Source organism: Felis catus, chromosome X, assembly GCF_018350175.1.
Source record: "Felis catus isolate Fca126 chromosome X, F.catus_Fca126_mat1.0, whole genome shotgun sequence".
Lineage (NCBI taxonomy): Eukaryota > Metazoa > Chordata > Mammalia > Carnivora > Felidae > Felis > Felis catus.
Genome location: NC_058386.1, coordinates 12,233,767 through 12,252,092, shown reverse-complemented (window position 1 = coordinate 12,252,092; position 18,326 = coordinate 12,233,767). Strand labels below are relative to the sequence as shown.

The 18,326-nt window shown below is 40.8% G+C and overlaps 1 protein-coding gene and 1 pseudogene across 2 annotated transcripts in view; one reads left to right on the top strand and one right to left on the bottom strand.

Annotated features, from left to right (window-relative positions):
- Positions 1–7,798: 7,798 nt before the first annotated feature.
- Positions 7,799–18,326, top strand: part of CLTRN (collectrin, amino acid transport regulator) — a 34,645-nt gene continuing 24,117 nt past the window's right edge. The window contains exons 1-3 of one of the 2 annotated variants that reach the window (XM_019823579.3): positions 7,799–8,150; positions 10,768–10,826; positions 14,572–14,657. In XM_019823579.3, the coding sequence (XP_019679138.1) occupies positions 8,093–8,150; positions 10,768–10,826; positions 14,572–14,657 (203 nt within the window). In that variant the 5' untranslated portion in view covers positions 7,799–8,092. Of the gene's footprint in view, positions 8,151–10,162; positions 10,466–10,767; positions 10,827–14,571; positions 14,658–18,326 lie in introns of those variants that run through there. The other variant, XM_004000302.6, reaches the window with a different exon arrangement.
- LOC111558897 lies at positions 13,519–13,602 on the bottom strand (annotated as a pseudogene).

Genomic DNA, 18,326 nt, shown 5'->3' with positions numbered 1-18,326 from the left:
CCCTGGTCAACGCCCAGGCCACGCCCTTCCCGGCTGGGCCGTCGCAGACACTCCTTCCCACGGTGTCCAGGCCCGCCTCTCACTCCGGTCACATCCTTTCCCTGCTTTACACACCCTCACGCATGGCCAATCCCAGCTCTTCGCCCACGCCACATGGCACCACCCCACGATCCATATTGGCCAGGCTGATGCCGCGCACGCGCATATTCTGGCGTTCCGTCATGGCCACTCCCTGAGTTCTCAGGCCTCCTCTTTTGGGTCAGCTCTGACCAGTCCACGCCCTCCTGCTCTCCCTCTGGTGGCGGGACTAGATCTTGGGAAGGCGCTCAGAGTGGGAGGAGCCCCCTTGTTTCCGGAGAAAACCGCCCACGCCTCAGAGCTAGACGTCACTGGCAATTATAGAATGAAACGAGTCTTTGGATCACTGATTCTCATCTGAAAGTAGACTTTCTGCCAGCTCCAAACAGCACAGCTCCACGAGCAGACACTGGATAGGAAACATAACTGGGCACTGAGTGGATCTGTGTTCTTACCAGCCCTTCAGCCGACCTTAAATGCTAGGCAGATGGACGGAGTATTAAACACACTCCTCTACTTCTGACGTCTCCTTCAGATGACTTTTTCTAGGCCCCTAGTGCCCTTCTGCTGTCTAGGGCCTGTCCAGACAACACAACATTTAGGCCTCTGTTTGCAGACCCCCTGCTCTGAGATTAATCCTCTTTACTCCCTCCGTTTATAATTGTGGTTCCACAAGAAAAAAGTGAAGAGGTTATTACCTTTTTTTTTCTGTCCACAAATCTGAATGGGGCACTTATGTGAGAAAGGCACTTAACCATTAGGCATTCAGCTATTCATTTAAATTGTATTTTGGAGTAGTAAATTCCAGTGACAAGACCAACCTCAAGGAACTTACAGACTGAAGTTTTCCTACTTGGGTTTGGATGAGACAAGAATTGATGAGAGAGTTAAGGTGTGGCTAGGGGGTCAGAATAGGTGGAAAAGGACTTGGTAAGTGCTGGCCTCTTTTTTTTTTTTTTTAATTGATTGACGTATAACATTATATTAGTTTCAAGTATAAAACTTGATTCAATATATATTGTGAAATGATCACCACAATACCTCTAGTAAACATCCTTTGTCATACATAGTTACAATTTTTCTTATAAGAACTTTTTAAGACTTAGCAAATTTCAAATATACAGTTACCATTTTGTGCACTACATCCCATAACTTATTTTGTAACTGGAAGTTTGTACCTTTTGACCATCTTCACCCATTTTGCCCTCCCCCCTACTCCCTGTCTTGGGCATCCAACAATCTATTATCTGTATGAGTTTAGTTTTTCATTTATTTGTTTTTTAGATTTCACATGTAAGTGAGATCTTATGGTATTTGTCTTTGTCTGTCTGACTTACTTCACTTAGCAAAATGCCCTCCAGATTCATCTGTTTGTTTGATTGGTTGGTTGTTTTTGAAAAGCAGGTTTTCTTGATTTTTAGTCCCAGTGGAAGCTCACTCACGGTGCTGTAACCCCCACCGGTGTCTGCTTCCAGAATGTTCTCACGCCCCGATGGAGCGCCTCATAATGATGATACTGGGAACTAAGTAGGAAACAAGTGCCAAAAGGAGTTTCATACAGATCCCCTCAATGTAAACTGTTGCCACAATCACAAAGTATTGAATCCATTCTATGAACCGCCCAAACTTTTCTGTTCATTTGAGATCACAGGCCCCCAGTGGGATGGCTTTATTCAGGGCAGCGCGTAGATCATTATTGCCCATGACGGCAAGTAAGTTTCAACTTGTCAACTGACTGAATAACTGTTGGGAAGTGTTGTGGCTGAATCCACACTCAGAAGGAAAAAGTTCTGAAGTAGATTAACAGTTTCTTTTGTGGGTGTAGGATGGATGAGTGGCTACAACAATCTATCTGGCATCTCTGATTTGTAGTGATGGAGGTATTATTGCATGCACATCTTTTAGGCAGCCCTCATAAACATTACTTACTGTAGGCTACTGACAGTTTTCAGACAGAAGGGTCAAGATCATTGTTGCTGGTCAAAACTTAAGGGCAGAAACTTTGATATGTTGATTAATTCATATGCTTTATATATCAATTAAAATGAGGATAGTTTAAGATTCTCTATGAAAAAGAGAATATCTAACCTGAAAGGTACATGGCCCAGTGGCCGCTCCACCTTTTTATATAGGTTGGCAAGGGGAGTACCTAGAGGCAGAGCTGAATATGACTGGGTGACACTAACTGGCAGCCAAATAGAAGATTAAGGGTGGAAAATACTGTTCCATAGAGTATGGCTGCAATAATGTTGGAGAAAATTATAATTTGCCTAAACCATGAAAAAACTCTTTTAAAAAATTTTTTTTAATGTTTATTTATTTTTTGAGAGAGAGAGAGAGAGAGACAGAGTGTGAGTGGGGGAGGGGCAGAGAGAGAGCAGGAGACAGAATCCAAAGCAGGCTCCAGGCTCCGAGCTCCAAGCTGTCAGCACAGAGCCCAATGCGGGGCTCGAACTCACAAGCTGTGAGATCATGACCTGAGCCGAAGTCAGACGCCCTAACCATGAAAAAACTCTTTAACAGCCAAGCAACATTGGAAGGAGTTAGATCTAGGAAAGAGTTAGATCTAGTTAGATCTAGTCTAGATCTAGGAAGAAATATCAGTAAGGTCTTGCTTTTACTACCCGAGACTCTTTTTAATGCGTTGGTCTTCATGCACAAGAGGAGACACACAGGCACATGTGCATTCCATTTCAGAAACTGTCCTTTAAATTCTTAAGATTATAAAGTTGGCAGAATTACACTCCCTCAGCTTGTCTAAATTAATCTTTATTTCTAAACAATAGTGATTAACTTTTTGTGAACTAGAAAAATGTTACCCTGTGAATACAAAGATTAAGTTCATAAATGGTTATGGCTATTGATTAACCTACAAAATTTGATGAGCCTTCCAAATACCGTAGCTTCACATTTCTTTTCATCTTAAAAGGGGCATAGGTATGGAAGTGGAGACAAAAATATTCCAAAGCCCAGTGTTCCTTGTTTATCTGATACTAGAAGTTATTTTTCTCTGACTAGGAATGAAAAAAAAAATGCAGTGTACCTCATGAATCTTCATGTTTGCATTGTTGAGCTTCTTCAAACGTCAGTTTATGATTCAAATAAGTAAATTCAGTTCTATTAAGTTATCAAATAGTCATGGGCCATGAGAAATGCAAAACTGAACCAAATATAGTCCTTGTTCTCCAGAACTTTAAAATTTGTAGGGCACAAAAGTAAATCATATTGTCAATACATACATGTACGAATGTGAACAAAATGCCACGGGAACCTAGGAGAAGAAGAGAATAAAAAATGGATTGGACAAGTGTAAAACAAATAAGAACGAATAAGAACCTGTAACAAAAACAAAACAAAGTTTTCTCCAAGGAAGTGCTCATCGAGATAGACCTGGAACAATGACTAAGATGTTTAAAGGTAAAAAATGAGGGGCGCCTGGGTGGCTCAGTCAGTTAGGCGTCCGACTTCAGCTCAGGTCATGATCTCACAGTTTGTGGGTTCGAGCCCTGCATCGGGCTCTGTGCTGACAGCTCAGAGCCTGGAGCCTGGAGCCTGCTTCGGATTGTGTCTGCCTCTCTCTCTGCCCTCCCCTGCTCATGCTCTGTCTCTCACTCTCTCAAAATAAATAAACATTAAAAAAAATTTAAAGGTAAAAAATGAAAGCTCAAAGTATTGAACTAAAGAAAACAGTGTGCAAAGAAGCACAAAGGACAGAGGTGGGATGAGACCCAGTGCAGGGATTGGCAGGTAGGATGGCTCAGTGGAGGATGGAGAGGGGACATCTGTGTAGATGCATCTGAAAAGCCAACTCAGATTCAGATCTTAGAGGCCAAGAAGTTTCAATTCCCAGACTTAGGCCCTGGGGTGCTAGTGAAGATTTCAAGTGGGAGTGGCTTCAATTGAAATGACAAGGAGAAGAAAGACAATGGAAGGTAGAAACAGTATTCATTGACAATGAATTTTTTTAGTTTTTGTTTTTGGGTTTGGGTTTTGTTTTGTTTTGTTTTTATATTCTCAAGTTAGTTAACATACAGTGTGGTCTTGGCTTCAGGAGTAGAACCCAGTGATTCATCTCTTATGCATGACACCCAGCACTCATCCTGAAAAGTACCTTCCTGATTGCCAATCACCCATTTAGTCCATCTCCCACCCACCTCCCCTCCAGCAACCCTGAGTTTGTTCTCTGTATTTAAGTCTCTTATTGGGGCACCTGGGTGGCTCAGTCGGTTGGGCGACCTACTTTGGCTCAGGTCATGATCTCATGGTTTGTGGGTTTGAGCCCCACATCCGGATCTGTGCTGACAGCTCAGAGCCTGGAACCTGCTTCGGATCCTGTGTCTCCCTCGCTCTCTACCCCTCCCCCACTTGTGCTCTGTTACTCTCTTTCTCAAAAATAAATAAACATAAACAGATTTTTAAAAAAGAGTCTCTTCTGGTTTGCCTCCCTCTCTGTTTTTTATATTTTTCTTTCCCTTCCCCTATGTTTATCTGTTAAGTTTATCAGACTCCACATATGAGTAAAATCATGTCTTTCTCCGATTGACTTATTTTGCTTAGCATAATACCCTCCAGTTCCATCCATGTTGTTGCAAATGGCAAGATTTCAATGACAATGAGTTTTAAATGTGCCTACACTTACTAACCTTGGGCTGTTGTACTGACAGCCAAAATGAGCCCAGGTGCTCCAGCAGCCAGGCAGTTATTCTTTCTCATTAGCCATCTTAATAACAAGATAAATGAGTTTATTTTAGTAGTAACTTCAGAATATGGAATGACGTTAATATCTTAAAAGTATGAAGTATGCTTGATTTTATACACACACACACATACACACACACACACACACACACACAGAGCATACAGGTGCATACTTGATTCCTTTATATCTCTTGTTCTTCCTTTTGTGAGTAACTTCCATTAACCCAAATACAAGGAAAAGAAAGTTACCAAATGAAGGCCTAAGTGATACTTCTAAAGTTTGTAGGATGTTTAATAGCATCTCTGGCCTCTACTCACTAGGTGTCAGTAGCATTCCTCCCCAATTTGTGACAACCAAAAATGTCTCCAGACATTGCCAAAATGTCTTCTGGAGGAAAAAAAAAAAAAATCCACCACCACTCCCTGCTGAGAAGCCCAGAGTTAAAATATAATATTTTTCACTATAGACAAAAATACTTTATTTCCCCATGCATCTTAATACTGACAATTTAAAACGAATAAATTCATTTTCTTACCTCCTAATTATACTGAAAATATTGGGCTAATTACTACAAACATCTTGATATTGTTTATCATATGGTATATCAATTTTATTTCAATTTAAATGGTAAAAGATCACATTTATTCAGAATTCTACAGGGCCACCTGGGTGTCTCAGTCAGTTAAGTGACCGACACTGGCTCAGGTCATGATCTCATGGTTCATGGGTTCGAGCCCCGTGTCGTGTTCTGTGCTGACAGCTCAGAGCCGGGAGCCTGTTTCGGATTCTGTTTCTACCTCTCTCTCTGCCCCTCCCATGCTTGCTCTGTCTCTCTCTGTCTCAAAAATAAATAAACATTAAAAAAATTTTTTTAAACTTCTACAACTTCTATTGTGGAAAATTGGAGCCACTAATTTAAAATGTTCAAGCTTTTGTCTTATAAAAAATTTCTGTGTTCAGCTGTTAAAGGTTTTTTATATTTTTAATATGTCACAACTAAATACATTTCCCAAAATCCAATAAAAACATGCAGAGTAACATCACATTTGAAATAATTTCACAGTAGTTTTAGGTGTTACAGGTGTTACAGGTTTACAAAATGCATGTTTGTGACCATGAAATGGAATAATCAGGGTCAACATTTCAAAGGGACATTGGTTCTACCTACATGTTGTTTAATTGCAGATAAATGGATGTATATATGCCCATGTGTTTACAACCCTGATGAACTTTAAAAGGTAACTTGTGTGAATCAAAAGAATGACACACGTGTTTCCTTTTTGTGTGATGTCATATTTAATTTACCCTCCAGAACAGTAGATCAATATTTATGTGCTGAGAAACTGCTTTCCAATAGTGTTGTGGAGTATGAAAAAACATGGAGAAATCAATTTCTTTATCCTGTCTCAGGAGACTTGGTGCCTTCTGTATTGCTCATGGCAACAGTAATCTCAACATTTTATCTTCATTCTCTAAACTCTGAACATTAGAAGTAAATAGTAACGTATTCAGAACGATTGAAACTGCTTTATTTGTCATCGTTACCACTGTTACTGATAAATTATTAAGCTCCTATATGTGAAATTGCAGAAATGTGCGTTGTATGAAGCAAGTTTGGTATGAATTCTCTGGAGCTTTAATACTTAAAATTCTGTGTGAAAATAAAGAGCAAGTTTGTGCAAGATTTTTACAAGTGGAAGAAAAAAAACCCAGTATGTTAAGAGGCAAGAACAATAGTATCTAGTTCTACATTCCACCTATTTTATTAAGCTATCAAGCTCTTTAGTAAGTCATTTTTAGCATGTTCTAAGTGACCTTGTAAGAGTTTTCGTATTTTAAGTTGAATTATTGACAATGTCTTATTTTATCATTATACTTTTTCTGTTCACCTGACAGGACTATAAAAAAGTTGATATTTTTCATCATTTTATTTTTGGCTGCTGTTAATTTTGCTACAAATACTTTTCTAAGCAAACATTGGGATATAGAAAAATTGGAACTATAATTATAGACTTTTCAGAAAATAAGTATGAGATCACTGTACATCTATATATTTCTTGTCATCTGTCCAGAACAGTACTCCAGGGAAAATTCATGGCCACAAATATTTTCATTATTAAATGAGAAAGATTAAAAATACCTCAGCCTATTTATCAACTCAAGACTTATAAGAAGAACAAGCAGTATAATGAAGAAAAGCAGTATAATGACAAGAGGGGTAAGGACGGAATAAAAATACATAAGATGGATGACTCAGAAAGCAGGAAGACCTGAAAATTAAATCCAAGATCTTGTTCTTTGATTAAACAACAACAAAAGTAGACACACCTCTGGCGAGAAGAATGAAAAATGAGAAAACATTAATATGCATGGTGGAAAATACAAGGGAAATAGGGCAATGAATGTAGATACCTTATGGGAAATACTGTATAAAGTCCGTGAGAATACTGGAAAATCTTGATGAAATAAAGGTTTTCTTGGAATTTGTAAACAGCCAGAATGAACTAGAATTATGAAACCTGCAGTGTGTGACAATATAAGAAATGAAAATCTTGAAAGAACTCTTCCCCCAAAATATGTATGGCCCAACTTCTCCGACTCTGCATTTCTTCTGCATTTTTTCCCCTGGGTTTTAAAGTATTTGTAAACCTAGACGATGTTAGAAATCTTTTTATACCATTTTCAAGATGGTAATGTAAGGGCCAGAAAAAAATAAACTTGAAAGCACTTGAAAAGAAACCTGAATGATATTCTTCTATGAAAATAGGTTTAAAAACCTAAGGAAAAACACAGCAATTAAGTCCAGGAGCATGTTAAAAAATCATCAAACTAAGCTGATCTAAGGGTTGGATCAATGTAAAGAAATTAATTTTTTTAAGTTTATTTATTTTGAGGTGGGGGGGGAGGGGTGGAGAGAGAGGATCCCAAGCAGGCTCCAAGCTGTCAGCACAGAGCCTGACACAGGGCTCGATCCCATGAACTGTGAGATCACTTCCTGAGCCAAAATCAAGAGCTGGACACTTAACCAACTGAGCCACCGAAGCACCTCTAAAAAATTTATTAATAAAATGCATCAAATGGTAAAACCTCTAGGATCATAGTAATAGATGTTAAAAGCAGTTGATAAAATTCAATATCAGTTATTGATCAAAATAAATTTTAGTAAACTAGAGATAAAAGGAGTCTTTTTACCTCACAACACATTGAATTTGAAGTGACCCACCAGATCCTGTGAAAAAGCAACACTCCATTAGAGTAAGGAAGAAAGCAAGGGTCCATGTTATTCCACCATTACTGTTCTGATGTGCTGCTACAATGAGACAAAACAACAGCATCACACAGGAACACACAAGAAGATCCAAGGCTAAGGCAGGTATGTTTCAGCTCTTAAAATATATTAACATTGGTCATTCACACCAGTGGTATTATGGATAATTTTGTATTTTTCTCTTTCAGTTTCTCTGTATTTTCTATATGGAATTTCTATTGCTCCTTTTTCCCCTGTTATTTTTTAAATGAGACAACAAACATCTATAAAGTATAGAATAGTGAAAGTAAACTATAGCATAGGGAACATAGTCAATATAATTGTAATAACTATGTGGGGACAGATGACAACCATACTTATGGTGAGCATTTTGTGATGGATATAAATGTTGAATCACTCTTTGAAACACCTGAAATTGATATAATATTGTATGTCAACTATTTTAGTAAGGGCAGTTTTTTACAAGTCTATTAAGCACTAATAGAGTGGCACAAAGAAATTGTTTAATAAATGGCTAACTTTATTTTCAAAAAAGAGAGAAATCATAATTCAAAAAGGAAGAGTTTTTTTTTTTTGCTTTTCAAAGAATGGCTTAACTACAGATCAGTATTTTACTATCTTCAATCCTAATCACGTAAGTGACTATGTCAGAGCAAAAGAGACATGTTTGATTCTTTTATGAAGTTAAAGGCTAAAGCAAAGCTGAATCATATCTGTCTCTAAAATGGCTTTGTTCCCTGATGCAAATAATTAGCTTTGTTAAAATCTCCACATACTGGCTTTTCTATTCTCCTGATGATTTTATCCAGTCTAACATTTCCCAAGATAACTTCATCTAGTCTGACTTTGTTTTCAGGGGTAAGTTACGTGAGCTCTTCCTTCTAGGAAATTTCCATTTCACTTAATAGTGAAATTGCTAGAATGGGTCTAATTTTGGCTGTCTCTCCCTCTAATACAACTTTTCCTGGCCCTGTGCCCTTGCAACCAAGGTAAGGAGAGGCTCCTCCAGGTGGCGTCACCGAACAGAAATGGGTCATCTATGATACAATATCACCCTATCCAGGAGGGGGAAGTGGTAGGACTCTCAAAGTGTTGGCAGAAGTGTGGCTGTTGATCTTTTTCTCATTGTTGCTTTGAAAGTCCCCATTTTCATCAGGGTCACCCGATGTAATTTTTCCACTCATGATTTTCAAGCAACGAGGTGGAACTTGGGGGCTGAATTCATGAAGAGGCAGCATGGTAGAGAGGAAAGCCCAGACATCAACCTGCTAGGGCACTTCTGTTGGCATCTGTAGAATGCCCACTAGGGGAGACTCTCTTCCACTCATTGCGGCAATCCTCAGAGCATCTCTGCGGCTTTGCTGCAATTTCAGTTTTGACCGATGATGACCAATGCAGACACAGTGCAGTTCAGTGTGGTGGAGATAGGGTTCCGGTGACACCCTTTCGTCTTCCCCCATTGCCACCAGTGCCTTAAACACCAGCTCCTCAGTTCCCTCACGTGTAAGATGATTCGAACAACAGCAACTGTGAGGTGCTACTTTGAGGGTGACAGAAAGAATCCAGCACACCCAGTTCACGGCAGGGGGCTCTGAATGACAGTTCTACAGATGCACTGACCAATGTAGTTGCTAGTCACACGTTCTACATAAATTAAGAGAAAATTTGGTTTCTCAGCAGCAGTAGTTCCATTTCAAGTGGTCAACAGCCAGCTATGTCCGGTGGCTACCATATTGGATAGTACAGATACAGAACATTCCCATCATCACAGAATGTTCCATTGGACAGCACTGCTCTCTATCATTAACTTGGAATTTACACAACCAGCAGAACTCAGGGCTGACCAAAATGATTCCCTTTGAAGTGGAAGTCCTCTCGGGATGTTTATCTGTGGAGGTGAGAGTCAGGTGAGACCATTCTTGGAAGGGCGTCCTTTGTTCACCAGAGATAGGAAGGAGTGCTGTTTGTTTTCTAAATTAGGATAGCCTATCTATGAGCCAGCTACTTCAGCCCTGACAAGATAGAAAGCTGAGGCCAAGGAAAATGTCCACAGTGCACTTAGCCAGACAACGACAGAAAGGGCAGGGGAGGATTCAGGCTTTGAGTCAGCAGAGGAAACCCAGAGTCCAGAAAAGACGGCTAATCTGTTTTCCAAACAGATTTTCGTAAATAACTGACAGGAGATGGGCTGCTTCTATCTAAGTATTAACCCAAATAATGCGGTTTAATCATTAAATCTTGTAGGTGGTGGCTTGATTGTTTCTCTAATATTCTAATCCGGGTCACGGAATGGCTAAGGCAGCTTTAAGTGGAGGGTGGATATTTATCCCTGCGTTTGCCTTGTGTTTTCCACTCTGAAAGAATGTTGTGCCTGCTCTTTTTTCTGGTGACTGCTATTCATGCTGAACTCTGTCAACCAGGTATGTAGCCTTGAAACTTAAAAATAGATTAACAGTTTTCTAAATGATTGACAACAAAGACCTCTTTATTTTTTCTAAATCTGCAGACGTGTTGTGGCCTGAAAGTTGAGACTATGACTGTTTTATGAGTTTGAAAGAAAATTTTAAACCCTGTAAGGTGATTGTAGTTAAACTCTCAGGAGTATTTGGGGCGATTTCGCTGAAGTTCAGCATTGTGTTGATTTGAGTTGGTTAAACGTTTGGTCTTCTGTTTTGGCAGATTTTTATCATCAAATGCTGCTCTTTTTTTTTCTTTTTGGCAGATGGAGAAAATGCTTTTAAAGTAAGACTTAGTATCAGAACAGCTCTGGGAGATAACGCAGTAAGTGGAGAAACTGTGTGTTCATTTTTCATTTTGTTTGCTAATAACACTACTTTCTCTTGTAATGAGTCTCTCTGTATAGTTATGTTAAACTTGTTATATAGATTAATTTGAAAGACCTCAAATCTGATACTGTGTTAAAGTAAAAAAAATTGTAAAATAGAAATTATTAAAAAATGATTTTGCCTAAGGTATTGAATCTGCAGTGCTAGAAATCTGCTAGAAAATCTGTGAGGTTTTGTATTACACAAAACAACTGTGCAAACTCGAACATTTTAATCAAGCTGTGGAGCAAAGGGGTCCCAGTCAGGCCCTCAGGTCTGGTTTGGGCTCTGCTCCTCACCATTATGGTCATCTGAATTTTCTGAGCCTCAGTTTTCTAGTCATTGAAAAGATGGCATGGTTCCACCCATATAAGATGTTTCATAGCCCCCAAATTTTCTAATTCTAACGTGCAGTTTCTTCAGTTCCTCTCAAATATCAAAGTAACACCATGAAATATGTGCTTATGAAATTGAAGTTAAAAAATACTCATTAGGCTCAGGTAGCTGTAAGTGCAATAAAGCCTGTCGAATTAATAAGATGATTCGTGTAATTCTAGTTTTAGTATCCCCGTGTGGTCTGTGAAAATTTTCCCCAATAGAAGGTGATATTAAGATGTGTCAGGGTAGAAGCAATCAAAGAATGCTACAGGTACTTAGAGGTACGTATTCTGTTTGCGGGCCAGTTCACCAATATATTATTTTATTCACCCAGTGAGAAATGGTCATTGTAACAGGCAGCATTTTTGAGGATTTAGTTTAGTTTCCAGCGGGGGCCCTTCTGAGCACTTGACTCACATCAGTTCACGTAGTGCTCACAACAACCCTCTGAGAAAGGTAGTACGGGCATTCCCGTTGTCACTGGGTAAATGAGAAAGCCGAGGTATAAAAAATGAAGCGACGTGCCCAACATCTCAAGTCAGCAAGTGACAGAGGTGAGATTTGAACCCAGGCAGTCTGACTGTAAAATTGACTCTCTCTACCGCAGAGAGTAGATTGTCGGTTGCTTATCCCAGGGTCCTCTGAGGCAGGCCCCATGCTGAATGCTGGGGACACAATGGCAGATAAATCAGACCTGTCTCTGCCCTCGTGGCACTTACGCTGTTGGGAGGATTGGTTGTCCATCAAACATTCAGTAAATGAAATGGAAATGTGTAGGCTTGACAAGTATTGCAGGGAGGAGAAGCACATGGGGGCTTTGGCCTTGTCAGGGGCGTTAGTGCTCGGCACTTGCTGTGAGGTCTAAAGCATGAGTGCAGGTGAGCCAGAGAATAAAAGGAAAAAGGGCAGAAGGAACAGCACACACAAAGGCTTGTTACAGGAAGGAACTTGGTGAGAGTGGGGGATGGAAGGAAGGCTGGGGCATCGGCAGCTGTAGCAGTGGAATAGAGCATGGCATGTGATGGGCTTGGGCAAGAAGGAGAGATCAGGCTGAAGAATGTGTGGACTGCGTTAGGAAACTTCGCTATTATCTTTAAAGCAAGTGAGGGTTTTATGGAAGAGATGTTTTGGTAGAATTAGTGTTTGGAAGACAGTGGCCACAGTGTGGAAGGCAGAGTGGAGGGGATGAGAGTAGAAAAGAGGAATGGAGAAGGAGTCAAGGATGAAGCTTTAGTTTCTAATTATGCAACTGAGCAGATGATGACCCACCTATGAGTCAGGAAACCAGGTGCAGACAAGAAAATCATAGCTTTAATTTTGAACTTGTTGAGTTTGAGGTATTATTGATGAATAGGCAAGGACAGAGTGGGCTTGAGATCTACATTCCTGGGCCATTTGCATTTCGGTGAGAGTGGAAGCCTGGACTAGATGACAGTCTGAGGGAGAAAGTACAGAATGACAAGAGGAGAAGGTCCAGCATAGAGCTTTGAGGTTCTCTAAAACTTGGAGCCCTTGTAGAAAATGGTAAACCCGCCAAAGGGGCAGAGGGGCAGGAGGAAAAGCAAAATGAGCATTGCAAAAGGGAAGAGCGTGCTTCAAGTTGAAGGAAGTGTTCAGGAGTGTCAGATGCTGTTGACAGGCTGAGCAAGCTGAGGCTGAAGGCCTCTCATCATGCTGCGTCATGTGGAGGCCACTGGTAACTTTAGAGAGCCTTTTTGTGGAGTGGTGCAACTGGAAAGCAGCTGATGGAGGGAGTTGAGAATAAGTGGACGGTGAGCACGTAAAGACATGAGTATGACGACTCCTTTGAGAGTGTTGGCTGTGAAGGGCAGGAGAGAGACACCAGTAGGTGGAGGGAGAACGATTGAGTAAAGTAATTTGGTTCTGGTGTTGTTGTAATGGGGAGGCTTGAGCATTGCTAAAAGTCAGAGTCCAGTGGACAGAGGAGAGGGGAAACGGTTATCTTTCAGATCCTGAGAAGGGCAGAGGGAAGTGTTCCTAGTAGAAGTGGATGCAGTGGCCACTGATGGGAGGAGAAACACCACATCCGGCCTTTCAGGGGAGGAGGTGGATAGCATGTATGTCTATAGCGGGAGTTTTTTATTTGGTGTCAGAAAAACGGGGGAGTTCAAATTGATGACTTGAGTATATATCTGTAAATTAGGAGATAAGAACATCTGTGTGAGTGTGAGGTGTGAGGGAAAGCACTGAGTTTGGTGCAAGGGGAGCCGAAAGAGGTCCAAGATAGTCACTGTGAACCACGAGAGAGAGAGAAACTGGGAAAAGTTTTCAATTAGCAATAATCGCGCCTTGGATAAACCTCATTGGCTACGATACTGCCACTGCGCAAAGCTAGAGAGAAAACTGATGGAGAAACCTAAGGGATTCCCAGGCAATTTGGGAGTAGGACATCATGAACTTAGAGTTAAACCAACAAACCCTGTTTTGTGACTTTCTCCATTCATACTCACCGCAAATATGTGGTTAGCCACATCAGTTCACTAGGGCTGCTCTAACAAAGTGCCATGAACTGGGTGGCTTAAACAACAGAAAATTATTTTCTCTTCGTACTGGAGGCTAGAAGTCCAAGATCAGGGTCTCAGCAGGGTTGGTTCCTTCTGAGGGCTATGAGAGAAGGATCTGTTCTAGGCCTCTGCCTTTGGCTTATAGATTGCTGTCTTCCCTCTGTATGTGGCTGTGTCCAAATTTCCTGTTCTTGCCAGGACACCAGTCATACTAGATTAGGGTCTACCCTAATGGCCTCATTTAAACTTAGTCATCTCTAAAGACACTGTCTCCAAATATGGTTACATTCTGAGGTACTGGGGGTTAGGACTTCAACATATACATTTTGCGGGGGCACAGTTCAATCCATTATATGCACACACACTCAAGTTTCCAGCTAAGAAAATGGAAAGAAAAATTGTACCAATGTTAGTAAAGGAAAGGAAGCTAAGAGAAGTAGTCAGTTTATGAGGGAAGAGAGAAAGGGAGGAATGATGTATATGTCCTGTAAATGTCCAGGATGGGATGTCCAAATGGACTATTTGTTGACGGGTTACTAATACTGCAGATTGTGAAGAAGATGATGCAATGGAAAATACACCACACTTGGAATGATAGAATGTCCAAGAAAGCCTTTCCTGAACATTATTGTGATATGATTTATCTTGGTCTCCAGTCTTTAGTGTATGAGTAAGGTGGGGGTGGGGGAGAGAGAGAGAGGCAGGCACTGATTAATACCACGGTGGCCACAATTAAATTGCAATGGACCATTTTTCATCCTATGCCTTTTTACATTTTCTGTTTTACTTCTCTCTTAGTATGCCTGGGATACAAATGAGGAATATCTCTTCAAAGCAATGGTGGCTTTCTCCATGAGGAAAGTTCCCAACAGAGAAACGACAGAGTAAGTACACAGAAAAAAATCTTAATTGGTTATTTGCAGTAGTATTTGAGGCATGCATTAATTCCAAATTCTATCTTGAAAGTAATTATTTAACTTCATTTTTGAAAAGGATCTCTATTTTAACATTAAAAAAACTTTTGTAATCTAGCTCACCTTACACTTTATATCATGTTCCAACGATGCTCTTTGTTCAATAGGTGCTATGATGATAAAAACTTCTAGAGGTAGTCATATGTCATAAGCTTTTTATACATTCCTACTGTATACATATAATTTCTCTTGTAGATGGATAGATAGATAGATAGCTAGAAAGGAAGGAAGGAAGAAAGAAAAAAAAACCTCTACTTTCATCATATTAGTTTGCTAGGGCTGCCATAACAAAATACCACACCCAGTGGTGGCTTAAATGCCGGACAGTTCTGGAGGCTGCAAGGCCAAGATCAAGGTGCTGGCAAGATAGATCTCATTCCAAGTCCTCTTCTCTTGCCTAACAGATGCCACTAGAACTTTGTTCTCATGTGACCTCTGTTGAGGGGGCATTGGAAGGGGGCGGAGAGTGAGTTCTCAGGTGTCGCTTCTAATGAGGACACTACTCCCATCAAGGTTGCCCCCTTATGACCATATTTAACTGTAATTGTCTCCTCACTGGCCCCATCTCCAAATACAGTCACATGGGGGGGGGGTGGGTTCAGGCTTCAACATAGGAATTTTGGGGAAGGGGAACAAATCAGTCCATAGCACTCATTTTGGAAATAAATATGTATAGGTTCATTCCACTGTTGATATCTGTCATAGCACCTTGGTTATTTTCTTCGAAGCTTTAGTACAAGTGTTAACAGTTTTACATTTTTTCTATTCTTCTGTATTTGTGATGTTTCCTTTCATGTCTATTTGTGATGCTGGTAACACTCCTGGTTTCTGTCTACTCCCTCTCTCCTTCTTCCCCTCAAGAGGAGAAAAGGCTGACCCAATCGGTGAGCTGGAAGGAGAAGCTGTCTGTGGCTCCCTTCTCTTTAGGACCTGGCTTGCCCTTAGACAGCAGGTGGTTTTCTGTGCTACTCCCTACACTGAGTCCAGAATTAGGCCCTGCATGGGCAGGCACATATAACTGTATGTTCTGTACAGCCTTACAGGTGTATGTGCTGTTTACAGATGAGGACTGTTGCTGTTGGTAGGTGCCATATCATATAGGGTGTTAAATATCTTGCATATTACTCCTGTATGTGCGATGGGTGCCCTAGTTCAGCTCTACATGGGACACTATAGATGAATTTATCTCCATTCAGGATTTTTTTTAATTAGGAAGAAAATTTTCCTGCTGATTAAAGCTGTGTCCTCCAACCTGGCCTTTCATTTTGGTCTCCTAGCTGCTTTATTCTTTTGTCTAAATTCTGTAATGATTCAGAACCTGACAAATAGGATCACTATTAATTGGCATACCTGAAACCCACAATATATTATGCATGGATTGTGACTATGAAGAAGGAAACAGAAGAATAGAATTTGAGGGAGCAAAGTAAACATATGATATATGTATTTGTGTGTACACACGTACACATAAATATTTAAAAATAGGTAATCACATGATTCAAAAAATTAGAAAAAGGAGGTGTAGGGGAAAAGAAAATTGTGTCCAAAGTGAACTCTACTCCTATTTTATAGACTTGCAGAAAAACATATATTTTTGTGTTTATCATCTGCCTTTTAAGCTGCAGCACTCTTTCCACAGTTGTTTATCATAACCTTTTTCAAAAAAATGAGGTGATTGCTTTGCAGAAATTTGAAAAGGAAAAATATAAGAACCCCCCCCCCCCATCATCTTACAATGCAACCCCCAACCCCTGCAAATAGTCTCTTTATCCTTTCCTTTTCTTGTTCAGCAGGTTTTACACATTGTTGTGTTCATGGTATTGTTACTTCCTCTGGGTGCCTATGTTAAACGTTGTAAATGACTACATTAAACCAGATGTTTCCCATCGTTTCGAAAAGTTAATTTAAACATGTAACATTTTAGATGAATTTTGAAGAATTCACTTTTGAATTTTTCTTTATGAACTTAGGGCATTGTATACATCTGTGAATATCTGATCTTGTTGACTTGCAAACATGTTTCACTTGGAATTGGGTGCATGAGATATACGGAAGCCTTTGTTGCCAGTGTCCTTTAAACAAGTGAAAAAGTGCAAAACTTTATCAGGGATCAACAAATTTTTTCCTGTAAAAGCACAGGCAGTGTGAGAGCCAGCAGTACTGCTGTCGGGAGGCTGAGTGATGAGGGCTGCTTAATGAACCAGGAGGTGTTTAAGATGCAATTCAGTAGCTGAGCCCCATTCTTACATGCACTGCCGTAAAGAAGGCTGCATCCTTACGTGAACGGGCTGCCGCTGTGGGAAAGGGCAGCACAAAATGCAAGACGGGATGGAAAACAACTTTGCAGAGAGGCTGCCTCTCGCGAGTGTGGTGGCTGGATGGAAGACACCAGTAGCCCGGCTACCGGGTCAGGTTTTAACTCTTCTGCCTTAGAGAGGCCTTTTGGTGCCAGCGAGGGACAAAATAAATTCTGCAGGGGAGCTGCTATGGGATGAATTGTGTCCCCCCCCAAAAAAATTCATGCGTTCAAGTCCTAACCCCTCATAGCTCAGAATGTGATTGTATTTGGAGATAGGGTCCTTAAAGAGGTAATTAATGTAAGATGAGGTCCTATAGGTGGGCTTTAATCCACTACGAATGGTGTCCTTATAAGAAGAAGAGATTAGGACACAGGTGTGCACAGAGGAAAGCCCAGGTAAGACGGGAGAGGGCAGCCATCCACAAGCCAAAGAAAGAAGCCCCAGAAGAAATCAACCCTGACCACACCCTGATCTGAGACTTCTAGCGTCCAGAATTGTAAGAAAATACATTTCTGTGGTTTAAGCCACACAGTCTATGGTATTTGTTACAGCCGCCCTAGTAGACCCCTCCCGTGGCAAATACCCATTTCCGGGATGGCTTCAGGGATCCAGATCTGCGACATTCACTATTTATTTACTTATTTTTCCTCGTTGCTTATTTTATGAATATTGCAGAAAACTTGAAGATGCTGAGATGTACAGACTTGAAAATGTACAAAGTAGCTCACTAAAGATAATCAAATAATAATCAGAATAATGGATACCCTCATTTTCATTCCACCTGTTATCCGGTCCTGGCTACGATATCTCTTGTATCAAGCTTGACCGCCTCCTATGACACAGAGCTCAGTATGTCCTGAGGATGCTTTTGCATATTTGGAAACCTACGATCGGTATATCCTTGATCCAGTATGACCTTGACTGACTATGCAAGAGGAGGTTTTTCCTAGAGAGAGGTCCTGGCGGCGTTCACACAGGACTGGTAGGACACTGAACGGATCCAGTCACCCTCACCCAACCCCAGCAGGCAGTGGGAGAGAAGGCTAGAGGGTCAGAGAGGCAGGGGTGCGGGCCTGCAGAGAGGCTGTGACATTTCCACTCCCTCCCCCGTAGGACAGGAACAGGCAGGAGCGGGTTCCAGCACGTACACACCATGCAGCCACGTGGGGTGCTGACCACTGGACCCATTCAGATGAGGTGTTGCCCATGCCACACTAGCGAGTATGTGCTTTGAGTGTTACCCTTGCTTGTGTCCCTGTCTACCTCGAGTCAGGTAGAG